Below are 12,337 nucleotides of genomic sequence, written 5' to 3'. Positions count from 1 at the left end.
AAAAACGAAGTTAAGTATTCATAAATTTGAGAAAAGTTTGGAAAATATTTTTTTTTTCAATTAGAAGCATATAATTGCATATTTGATCTTAGTTTTTAATTCCAAACAACTTTTCATAATAAGAATTTTCGATATTCAGAGAAATAAAGGTACTTTACCCTTGAACGAAATTCATATTTTGTGACATACCTCGCATAATATTAACCCTTAAATGCCCGTGATATGAAAATAACCATAAATGCCCATGTGGGGTCTCCTAGGGACCCCACTAAAATTTTCAATTTAGTAACGTCATTTAGCACTGACTAAAAGGAAAACACGGTTAAAAATAATTTTAAGCATATTTGAATAATTTTTATTTATTTTTCATACAAAATTAACGGCTTTTCTAGAAACAAATTATTTTCAATTCGAACAAAATTAAAATTAAATAATAATATAAGCATATAACTTTTAGTTGCAATTTTTACATACAATAGTTTTTTCTTCTTTTCTGTGCACCTGGCATATAAATTTTTTGCAAAAAGAGCAAACGGTATTCACTTTTCTGTCACAGTTTCGCGGACACTGGTAACAACGAGCACGTTTCTTAGCTGAATGGACGGATTGAGTTGCAACTTCGGTAGTTGGGTTTACCATTGGTATGCCACAATCTTTTAGAGCAGATTTTACATAGGCTTTATGTTTTATATATTTCGCTCTTTTTTCCATGTTGTTTCGAGCAAGGTCAGCCCCTAATTTTAACAGGAAAATACGTCTTCGTGAAAAATTATTTTTCTTCCAATCAGGATTTTTTTCAATGTATAAAATATAGGCATTTAGTGCACATATGTCTATAATATTCATAAAGAGCCTGAATGGCCAACGAGCAGTTCTTCTTTTACAGGAATATTCCCTAATCAGTTTGTCGGCATTATCAACACCACCCTTGGTATTATTATAGTCTAAAATCATCAAGGGTTTGTTTTGAGAGTCTTGACAAATTATATCACTATCGTGTTGACTTAAAAGAAGATGTACCATCCTGTGTATTTTAGGTATGTACGAAACCATAGCTAATTCTTTAGTAAAAGCAAATATTGACGACTCCGCAGGTCTTTTTGTCAAACTTAGTTGTGGTGGTGTATCAGGTTTATTTTTGCGGACGGTCCCAAGTAAAGTAAGGTTTTTAGATAAAAGATATTGAGCAAGAGGAACACTGGTAAAAAAGTTGTCAGTTGTAATTCCTCTCCAACTGCCATGATATGGTTCCACCAGATCTTTCACAACACGAAATCCCTGATTTTTCTCTATTGTACCACCTGGTAGTTTTCCAAGGTACACCTGAAGTTTTGATAAATAAGATGTTTTAACATCCGCGGCAGCCCAAATTTTTATCCCATAGCGGCAAGGTTTTGATTTTATATATTGTCTAAAAGGACACTTTCCTCTAAAACTCACTAACTGTTCGTCAACGGTTATATGTTCGTATGGTTCAAAGGCTTTGTCACAGTTAGAGACGAACATGTCCCAAATTACTCGTATCGCCGCTAACTTATCCTGTTCCTTCCGCTCCACCCTGGTCACTTTGTCATCAAACCTCAAGAAACTCGATAATTCTTCAAATCGGTTCCTAGCTAATGCGGCTGTAAAAAATGACCGGCGTATTGAGGTGTCTGTAGACCATATCTCTCGTGTCGATTCTTTCCCACACCTTAAAGCACCAGCTTTGATAAGTGCTCCTAAAAAGCTATCCAGTTCATTGTTGGTAAGTACCGTCCACTCTTTTTTGTTATTCGGATGTTTTTCGTTCCACTCTTGATAACGCCTAACAGCTTCTTCATTAGTATGAAGGCATATGACATTCTTCATCTCTTCGGTCAAAAATAAATTGAAATAGTCTAAAAACGTGTTGGAATTTTTACTATAGTTTGTTAAGCCTGGATGTACATTTATAATATTTTTTTGTTGCCTCTTGGATCTCACGAAAGGTAGGCTATTCCACTGCATTCCAGATTTAATATTATCGTCCACTTCGGTAGGTTCTGCATCTGATTCCTCGTCACTGTTGACTTCTAAATTGTCCTCAGTTTCCGAAACATTTTCCTCAAAAACATCTTGCTCTTCGCTATCTGATTCGTCGGTAATCTCATAGTCGAAATCGGAGTCTGATATCCCTTCTTCTATATTTCGGATAATTTTTTCATGTTCTTGGTCGCTTATTGTCATTTTCATTCTCTTACGGTCCATTTTTCAATGTAAACTGACGAAAAATGTTAAAAATAATAAAAATATTCTGGTGCCTCTAAATGCCCAATCGGGGTCACAGCGAGACTCCACTTATCTAAATCTCTCTTACAGACCACTGCACCTCACGAATGTTCGTGATCGTGGTCTAACAGAAAACGTAGGAGACACGTCCACACAAATACCTGATTGCGCGGTTGCCAAATGTTTCAAATAAAGATATTATAGCCAAAAATGTATGTCTGGGGTCCCATAGTGACCCCGATTGGGCATTTAAGGGTTAATAAAATTTGATATCTAATGATTGAATCTTAGGTTTTAGAGCATGCAGAACATTTTAAGAAGAATAACTTTTTTTCGTAAAATTAATAATAAAAAAAGTTTCCCATATGTTTCCAACTGAAGTAGACAGCCCAGAGTAGTATATAGTTAATATATCTTGATTGACATCCAGGCACCTTTGTATAAGTATGTTAAGTGAAAAAAGAGCTTCACGAGTTCCTAGGCTTTTGCGAAACTCAAATTGCGTGTCATTAATGTCTATGTCGAGTTTATGATATATTCGGTTATGGATTATTTTCAGTAGCATCTTTAGCCATGGGACATTAAGCTAATGGTGCGGCAGTTTGTATTTAGGGAGACAAATAAAAATCGACGTTAACCATTATTTGGGTAATGTGCCTCAGCTCTAAATTTTGTTCAAGAGACTATTTGAGTCTATAATTTTTAGAAGGTCGATAGGAAGCATGTCAGGTCCTGGGCTTTCTCCGTTCTTCATTGTTTGTAATACATGTATTATTTCTTGTTTTGTAATATCTGGACCTATTTCTCCTAAAGTAAGTTCTATATGTGTTCCAGGTCTCCTCTTTCATCATCGAACAGTTCGTTCGTCAGTTCACTCGTTCGTTCCACTTGAGGTTCATAATTATTTTTATGGCATCTGTCACTCCTGTTCTTCGTCTTATTTCCTTATTCGTCATCCGATCCCTACGAAAATTGCCTAATATCGAGCCTTACATGACTCGCTGTATAATACAAGATTAGGTGTTCATAATTCTTTTAAATACTAAAACTATCTAACAATTTTTTTTAATTACTTAGATAGAATGAAATTTCTGCATTATCAAATACGATTAAAATTTTCAGAGTAGCATGCATTCGTGAAGCACCCTGTACATGTCTTCACTAAACCATTTAAAGCTGTGGTTGTCTGATTATATTGGCGAGTGGTAAAAACACGTAAAGGCAATTAAGTAAAAATAATATTGTAGTTCTCTACCTGCACTAATCTCGTATTTTACTCTCCGAGGTATTGTCATTTCATTTCTATATGACAAAGGTGTATCATCAAATTATCAGCATCAAGCTAAGAAGAATGTCTTCATTATGGACAACAAACTGTTTGGTATTTGTAATATGTATGTTTGTTATTTCAAAATCGCTGTCACAAGACGATTCTCAAGCAGAGAGAAAAGATCCTGAATATTGCAATGATTTGTGTTCTTCAGTTGAGGTTCTTTGTGAACCAACAAATTGCACAAACAAACAAGTTGAAGGCTACAAACCAGAACTTTGTAGATGCTGTACAGAATGTTATACAAGATTAGGTAAGCCATTTTTTGATACAGATACATTTATGTCTTTAATTTGATTTCTATAATTATTAATTTGGTATTTTATTCTTTGTAATCTACCTATTATACGATACAGATATCTGTCATTTATTAAGCCTCTCTCTACTGGTATCTTCTTCTTTACTAGGGACTCCCAATGAATATATCATTACTATCCTTACTCTTCACGAAATTTTCCTTGTGGATTTCCTTACTCTATCTACGGCTGCTTGCATTTAAACCAGTCTCTTAAATTTTTCAACCATATAATTCATTTTTAAAATGAGAGATACAACGTGGAAATTACATACCTAAATAACATAATATGATTAAAATAACTAAGCAAATTTATGTATGAACCTATGTTATGTGATTTCCATATTGAAGCTCTCATGTTAAAAATTAATTACTCAGTCATTTGACAACCGATTTTAACAAACTAAGTAGCATCACTAAGGAGATAGAAATTCCTGACATGATTCTAGCTGCTACATCTACTCGTATTTCATAATAGACCAGGAAGGAGCTGTTTTTAGGTGGATGTGAGAGGTGGCATTCGGATTTTTGCGGATAAAGTTAGGTGATAACTTCGTTAATTATGCTCCTTCTTAAATATGCCCGGAACATTTAATAAAAAAAGATAAAATATTTAAAAATTTCAAAAAATTTCTTTTTTTTTTCTACTTTCTTTGCTTATAACTTTAAAACTATTCATTTTGGAACAAAGTCGTACAGGAATAAAACAAATATAATTAAATTTTCTATCAGATACGATTGGTTAAAAATGTCTGAATTTATCACCCTTCCTGCAAAATAGCAATAAATATAAAATAAGGGGGCAAAACAAGCCTGTCCTTATTCAATGTTTTTCCATCACTTAGGCTACACTTGGAACCTTCCTAATTCGCTTAGAAAATTTCTGTAATGTGCTAAAACCGTCTACCAAATTTCATTAAAAATGACTTACAAGATTTTGCATAATAATTTTGCAATCTAAACTTTTTTAAAAAATTAAAATTATTTAAAATCTTGCACAACAAAAACTAGAACATACAAAGATTTGTCAATTTTTTTACATATAAAGAAGCAATACACTTATCTAATGCACTTTTTTTTTTATTGAGAAATTCGCATCAACCCGAAGGTTATTAGCGAGGAGCAGATTTACAATATTAAATATTATATATTTACAAAATTAATAGCTTTTAAATAGTTTAACATATTTGTGAACGAACAATTTGCACCAAGTGCTTTCTCTAAGTTTGTTGGAATACCGTAAATTCTTCTTGCTGTGGAGAAAACTGGACAGTCTACAATTATATGTTTTACCGAGAGTTTAACGTTACACTGATCACATTTCGGTTCAGGTTCTTTTGTTATTAAGAACTTGTGTGTGGCACTGGTATGACCTAACCTAAGGCGGGTTATTGTCACTTGATCCCTTCTTTTGGTGGGGAAACATGTCCATGGTTTAATGTTCGGTTTAATATTCCAAAGATTGGACACTGAAAATTGCCACCGGTTTTGCCACTCACTTAGGATACGCGATTTGATAACACTCGAAACATCACTAGTTGTCACATATTGCACGATAGTAGAGTCAGCTGAGTTGACGGCTTCACGCGCACACTTATCTGCTTCTTCATTGCCTCTTATACCAATATGTGACGGGATCCAGATGAAGATTACCTCCTTATTACGATTTTGTGTCTCGATCAGATTTTGTTTTATTTTTCCCAGAATATAATTCTCTGGGTATATTTTTCCTATGGATTGTAGTGAGCTTAGTGAATCAGTCAAAATGATGTATTTCTGATTTGGTGAGGATATAATATATGTCAGTGCCCCGTATATGGCATATAATTCTGCATTAAAAGTACTGTAGTGTATTGGCAACTTATATTTTTGGCACATATTCGAGGATATAACTGCTGCTCCCACGCCATCTGTTGATTTTGAAGCATCTGTATATATTTGAGAGAAGTTTGTATACTTTGATAATAAGTTTTGCAGATTTTGATGTATTATACTATGGTTAGTAGTATGTTTGTCCAATGAAGTTAAAGTGGTAATTATTTTTGGTACTCCCAAATTCCATGGCCTAGCAGGTTCAAAACTAACAGGATAGCAAGGAGGTAAGGTGGTGTTAAGAGATGAGAGATCCATTTTGATTCGGTGGTAGAAAGGTTTGTGTAGGCGTGGTTTATTGGAGAAAAATGTTGATAATCGGTTAAGGTGATCATATTTGAAGGTGTGGTTATTAGGATTTGCATTTGATTTAATTGCATAGGTTAACTTTAAGTACATTCTTCTGTAATACAGTGATGGTTCAGCTGCTTCACAATACAGGCTTTCTATTGGTATGGTTCTGAAAGCTCCCAAGACAATGCGGAGTGCAGTATTGTGGATTGAATCTAAAATTTTAAGAGAAGACTCAGTAGCCGATGAATATGCTATCGCGCCATAGTCTAATTTAGATCTGATTAGAGTTCTGTAGAGAGAGAGCATAGTTTGTCTATCTGCTCCCCAGTCTTTTTTTGACAATGATTTAATTATATTGAGTCTTCCTTGGCATTCGATTGCCAGTTTCTTAATATGTTCTTTCCAATTTAGATGTTGGTCGAATGTCATTCCTAAAAATTTTACAGTATTTTTCCGAACTAACGAATTGTTATATAGTGAGAGTGAAGGGTGATTAGGGCAGCTTTTCTTTGAGAATAATATAAATTGTGTTTTTTCTGTAGAAAATTGAAACCCACAACTTTGCGACCATTTCTCTAGTTGATGTAAGAACGTTTGTAGCATATTCGTGATGTTTTCCATATTTTGACTTCTCGCATAGATAACAAGGTCGTCTGCGTATAAGAGACCTTTCAGTGGTAAGTTCATATTGGTTAGGACATCATTTATTGCTACTAAAAAAAGTGTAGGGCTTAACACTGATCCTTGTGGAATACCATTAACTAGTTTTGTTTTTGGTGATAGCATACCATTAGTTTTAAGTTGGAATGATCTATTGGTAAGGAAATTGTTAATGAACGCTAGGCAGTGTCCCCTGATATTTAAATTATGTAGTTTCTTGACTATTAGGTGTTTCCAAGTGACATCATAGGCTCCCCTGATGTCAAAGAATATAGCGACGCATTTTTGATTGACAGCAAAAGCTTCAAGTATGTCATTTTCTAATGCTAAAATATTGTCTATTGTTGATCGATTTCTACGAAAACCACTTTGATTTGGAATGATTAGGTTTCGATTCTCAAGAGTCCATAAAAGCCTTTTATTTACAATTTTTTCCATTAATTTACCCATAGCACATGTCAAAGATATTGGTCTATATGAATTTGGATTACTTTTTGGATTGTTTGGTTTTAAAATTGGTATAATAATAGATTCTGACCATTTTGGTGGAAATTTATGTTGAGTCCAGATTAAATTAAATAACCTTAGTAAGTACTGGTGAGCGTTTGAAGGTAAATTTTTTATAAATTTTACCGGAATATCATCAGGTCCCGCTGCTGAATCTTTAAATGAGTTAAGGGCTTCGTTGTATTCTTCCATTAAAAAAGGAGAGTTTCTAGGACTTTTATCTATCTCATCGAAGTTAATTAGATTACGTTCTTCATGTTGCTTAAGTGTAATAAAGCTCTGGTTATACTGGGTATTACTAGATCTGTGTTTATAAGTGTTAGCCATTTCTTCTGCGATTTCGTTGTCGGAGGTAATAACCTTATCTTGAATATTTAGTGAGTTGATTTTTAAATTTAAACTTTTTCCCGATATTCGTTTTATCTTCTTCCATATGTCACTCATAGGAGTAGAGCTGTTTATTTTAGAAACATAATCAATCCAGGATTGACGTTTAGCTGTCTTTATTGTCAATCTAGTTATGGCTCGAGTTCTCTTATATTCTAGTTGGTTTTCAAGTGATTTATTTCTTTTATATTTATTAAAGGCAGTTTTACTTTCTCTAATGACCTTTTTACAAGACTCGTTCCACCATGGAACTGGTGTTGAATGTTTCGTTGGAGCTGTTTTACCGATTGAGTTTTCAGCTGCCTTAATAATTATTTGGGTCAAAATGTCTAGACATTCTTCGACATTAATTATTGTTGTCGAGCACTTGTTTATATATGATTCTATCTGTTGGGCGAAATGTTTCCAATCGGCTTTATCTATTTTCCATTTGGGAGAGAAATGGGTTGTGCGTTTATGTTGATTGTTTTCTATAATTAATGGATAATGGTCACTGTTGTATGTGTACTGCATTGGATACCAAGACAAATGTGGGTAAAGATCACTGTCACATATTGTTAGATCAAGTGGTGTAGCTTCTCCAGTTCTTATATTAAATCTAGTCGGGCTTCCGTCATTTAAGAGAGACAAATTAAGATGATCTATAATTTCTTCAATGGCGGTACCCTGTTGATCTTTATATGCTGATCCCCAGATGTGATTATATGCGTTTAGGTCACCCAAAATGATTCGAGGAGTAGGAATTTGTTTAAAAAGATCCTCTAGTTCGTTTCTGGAAATTACTGCTCCAGAAGGTAGATATATGTTGCAAATGTTTATATTTGTTTTCCCAATAACGGTGACAGCAATGGCCTCTAAGTTAGTATTTAGAGGTATTCTTATCGAGTCATATGAGTTATTAATTAAAATTGATACACCGCCACTAGCAATGTTTTGGTTAAGTCTTCTTTGATTATGACAAACATAGTTTCTTAAGGTTATATTTTGATTTGGTTTAAAATTGGTCTCTTGTAAACATACAAAATCTGGATTTTGTTCTGAAAGAATGATCTGTAGCATAGGTAAATTATTGAAATAGCCATTTATATTCCACTGTATTAATTTATTAAACTCCATTTTAATTTATTAAATTTATTTATTGATTTGTTTGTGAGGAGTCACTTTCTGTATCGGATACTAGGTCCTGTGGGATTTGCATCTGTAAGTGTTTTAGAAGAATTTTCCTTAATTTGGTATTTCGGGTCTTTGTAGATCTGTCTTGAGTATAGGGATATATTTTGTTTAACATATCGATGAGAGCTGTAAAGTTATCTGTATAATTTTCAACGGTAATAAGTAGATCGGGTGAACTCTTTATGTTTTCGAATAGGTCTGTTATCTGAACATAGCTTAGAACAAATGGTGGCGATTGCTGGTTTATGAATGCTTCTAGAGATTTTCCTTTATTTTGTTTTTTCTTTTTCTTGAGATTAAGTGCTATTTCTGCTGGATTGGTAAACATCGGTTTATCAGTGGTATCATAAGGGGGCGGGGGAGGACTTAAGGTATCGTCAATCGTTCTTTTTGAACTATTTTGTGAAGACTCAATATTCATATGTAAGGTAGTTAATTCGCTCTTAGTTTCTTTGGGGTTTAGTTGATTGTTTGTAGTTGGGGTAGCTGATTGAATTGAAACAGATGCTGGTGTGATGGTTGATATTTCTGGAGGATTTAATATTGGGTTTTTTTCTACTGTGGTTGGAGCAATAGGATTTGGTTTTGGATTGATAGGTTCTGGTATGCTGGTTGATATTTCTGGAGGAGTGAATGTTGGGATGTTTTCTACTGAGGTCGAAGCGATAGGATTTGAGTTTGGATTGATAGGGTTTTTGCAGTTAGTTGCCGTATGACCATTTTGTTTACAGTTGTAACATGTCAAGTTGCCACTCGATAAGAATATTCTGTATGAAGTATTATCGTAGTTTATTAAAAACGATTCTGGAATTGTGAGGTCTGTTGGGCTGATAAAGATTTGCCTTCTGAAGCTCATTATATGACTAAATTCAGGTAACGGTGCACCAATTTTTAAAAAGGACATTGTAGATTGAATAACAAGTCCCATGGATTCGAGTTCTTTAATTAATACATCATGAGGAATTGATGGACAAACATTAGAGAGAATAATTCTTTCGGAAGGAGTTATATACCTTCGAGCTTGTATAATCTGATTGTTAACCACAATGTTGCCGTTATTTTCAGTCATGAATTTTTCTACGATATTTTCAGATGATAAATACAAACATATTCTATTGTTTGATAATCTAGAGCAGAATAGTATATTTTTTGGATGGATGATTTTTCCCAGCGGGAGGAGGTAATCTTGTATTTTCGCATCTTCAATGGAATTAAAAATGATTGCCTGGCGCTTAGAGGGATGTTTTTGTTGAATAAGGGCGGTAGAGTAACTTCTTGGTGTAGAATTATCCATTTGAGAATTTCCTGGTAAATTTATTTCACCGCTTTGTGACATCTTGATCGATTTTTAAACATTTCTAAGTACGGACCTGTCCCCGGCTGGGAAAAAAGCCGAGTAGACACATGTTTTTGTTTAACGTCAAGCAGATTTCGATATAAAAATTTACAATAATGTTAAATGCTAATTAGATGTTTTCTGTGGAAATTACAGTAAAACTGTACTTACAAATTTGGAAAGTTGAGATTCAATTGATCACTAATAACTTCACCAAGTTTGGTTAAATTTTGAAAATTTATTCTCACTTAATTTGAACTATTTTGTAGAGCCAAAATAAACACACCGTTCCGACATACAGTCAGGATCGGCCTCCATCTCTAATGCACTTTACAGAATTGAAATCTGATTATTTAAGCAGCCTCAGCAATGTTTTAAGGTTATAAACAATTTTTTGGCTTATAAACAAATTAGTGCTGTGGCCAGGAGAGGGTGCTACGGGCTCCTTTATCTAGATGGACTTACCCAAGTTTTTTGTATTTTGACCCGTAGAATACGAATTTTTTGGGTAACAGTTGATCCGGATGTCGATAAGATTGTTATATACAAAGAACTTGAGGAATTACATAACATCGATTTTTCGCAAAATAAAACATTTTTTGATTTCTTGGTTAATTCTAAGCAAAAAATGTTTTATAATTTTTTTCGTAGGATGCATAGTTTTCGAGAAAAATGCGGTGGAACTTTAAAAAAATCGAAAAATTGCAATTTTTGAACGCGAATAACTTTTGATAAAAAAATAAATTAGCAATTCTGCTGACAGCATTTAAAAGTCTAGGTCAAATTACACCGGTTTTAATTATTTGCATTGCTAAATCTTAATAAAGCTATTTGTTTATAAGCCAAAAAATTGTTTATAATTTTAAAATATTGCTGAGGCCCCTTAAATAATCCGATTTTAATTATTTAAAGTGTATTAGATAGGTAAAGCATCTTTTTATGTGTTAAAAAATTAGACAACTTCTAAATGGTCTACTTTTTGTTCAGAAAGATTTTAAAAAATTCGAACTTTTTTAAGAACATTTATATTGCAAATTTATTATGCAAAATCTATTAGGTCGATTTTAATGAAATTTGGTAGACCGTTTAAGTAAGTTATAAGAATTTTCTAAGCGAATTACTAAGGTTCTAAGTGCCACCAAAGGGGTTAAGAAACATTGAATAACAACAGGCGTATTTTGCCCCCTTATTTTGTATTTATTGCTATATTGAAGAAAATGTAATACCTGACGACATTTTTGACCAGTCGTATATCATACAAAATTCAATTATCTTTATTTTATTTCTGTACGACTTTGTTTCAAAACGAATCGTTTTAAAGTTATAAGCAAAGAAAGCAGAAAAAATCGATATTTTTCGAAAATTTTATATATTTAAATTTTTTTATTAATGTTCCGGGCATATTTGAGAAGGAGCATAAGTCAATTATTATTACTGAAGGTGTCACCTAACTTTATCTGCAAAAATCCGAATGCCACCTCTCACATCCAAAAATAGACGTTTTTTTACAAATTAGTCCTGGTCTATAACTGTTTTCGGCTGTTATTACTCCTCTATTTTTTTATTTTTGAATGCTTTGACAATCACCTCGAAATTGCATGCATTTATTAATACTATTATATGATATTATAATTATATTATTATATATGTATATATACTATTATTATAATATGTTATTATAATACCGGGTGTCCAGTGTCCACTTATATTTTCCCTCATTTTAACTGCCTATAACTTCTAAACGGCTTAAGATAGAAATATGCAGTTTTCGCTGAAATGTTTTATTTTAGTAAAAGTTTTGTTTGAATGGATTGAATTTTTTTAAATCGCTTTAAAAAAATGGCGGATTTTTGAAAAAAACGTTGTTGACTTTTTTTAAAGGAACACTCAGTATATTTCTTTGTAAATTGATAGAACGGTCATTAGCCTATCCAGCGATATCTTCTTCTTTTTCTTTCTCGAAACTCCTTAGACCCCTCAGGGGCGTCGGAAGTTTTATTCATCTTCTATCCATATCTTCCATTTCTTGCGGTTCTTTGCTAACTCTTTCATTTGTTGAAGTGTTTTTCCTTTTTCCTGTCCAATTTCTATAATCTGATCGATTCATCTCTTTGACCTTGGCCCTCCTTTCCTTCTTTTACCATATCTTTTTGATTCCATCACCTGCTTTGGTAGTAAAGTCGTTGATCCATTCTGTTAATGTGTCCATACCATTTTAATTTTCTTTTTTGGA

The 12,337-nt window shown here is 33.2% G+C and overlaps 1 protein-coding gene across 1 annotated transcript in view; it reads left to right on the top strand.

The window, feature by feature from the left end:
• The first annotated feature begins 3,503 nt into the window (after positions 1-3,503).
• LOC114330563 (fungal protease inhibitor-1) overlaps positions 3,504-12,337 on the top strand; it is a 63,105-nt gene continuing 54,271 nt past the window's right edge. The window contains exon 1 of the mRNA XM_028279944.2: positions 3,504-3,833. Coding sequence (XP_028135745.1) covers positions 3,557-3,833 — 277 coding nt within the window. The 5' untranslated portion in view covers positions 3,504-3,556. The remainder of the gene's footprint in view (positions 3,834-12,337) is intronic.

Source organism: Diabrotica virgifera, chromosome 1 (assembly GCF_917563875.1).
Source record: "Diabrotica virgifera virgifera chromosome 1, PGI_DIABVI_V3a".
NCBI lineage: Eukaryota > Metazoa > Arthropoda > Insecta > Coleoptera > Chrysomelidae > Diabrotica > Diabrotica virgifera.
This window is presented reverse-complemented; position numbering and strand designations above follow the sequence as displayed.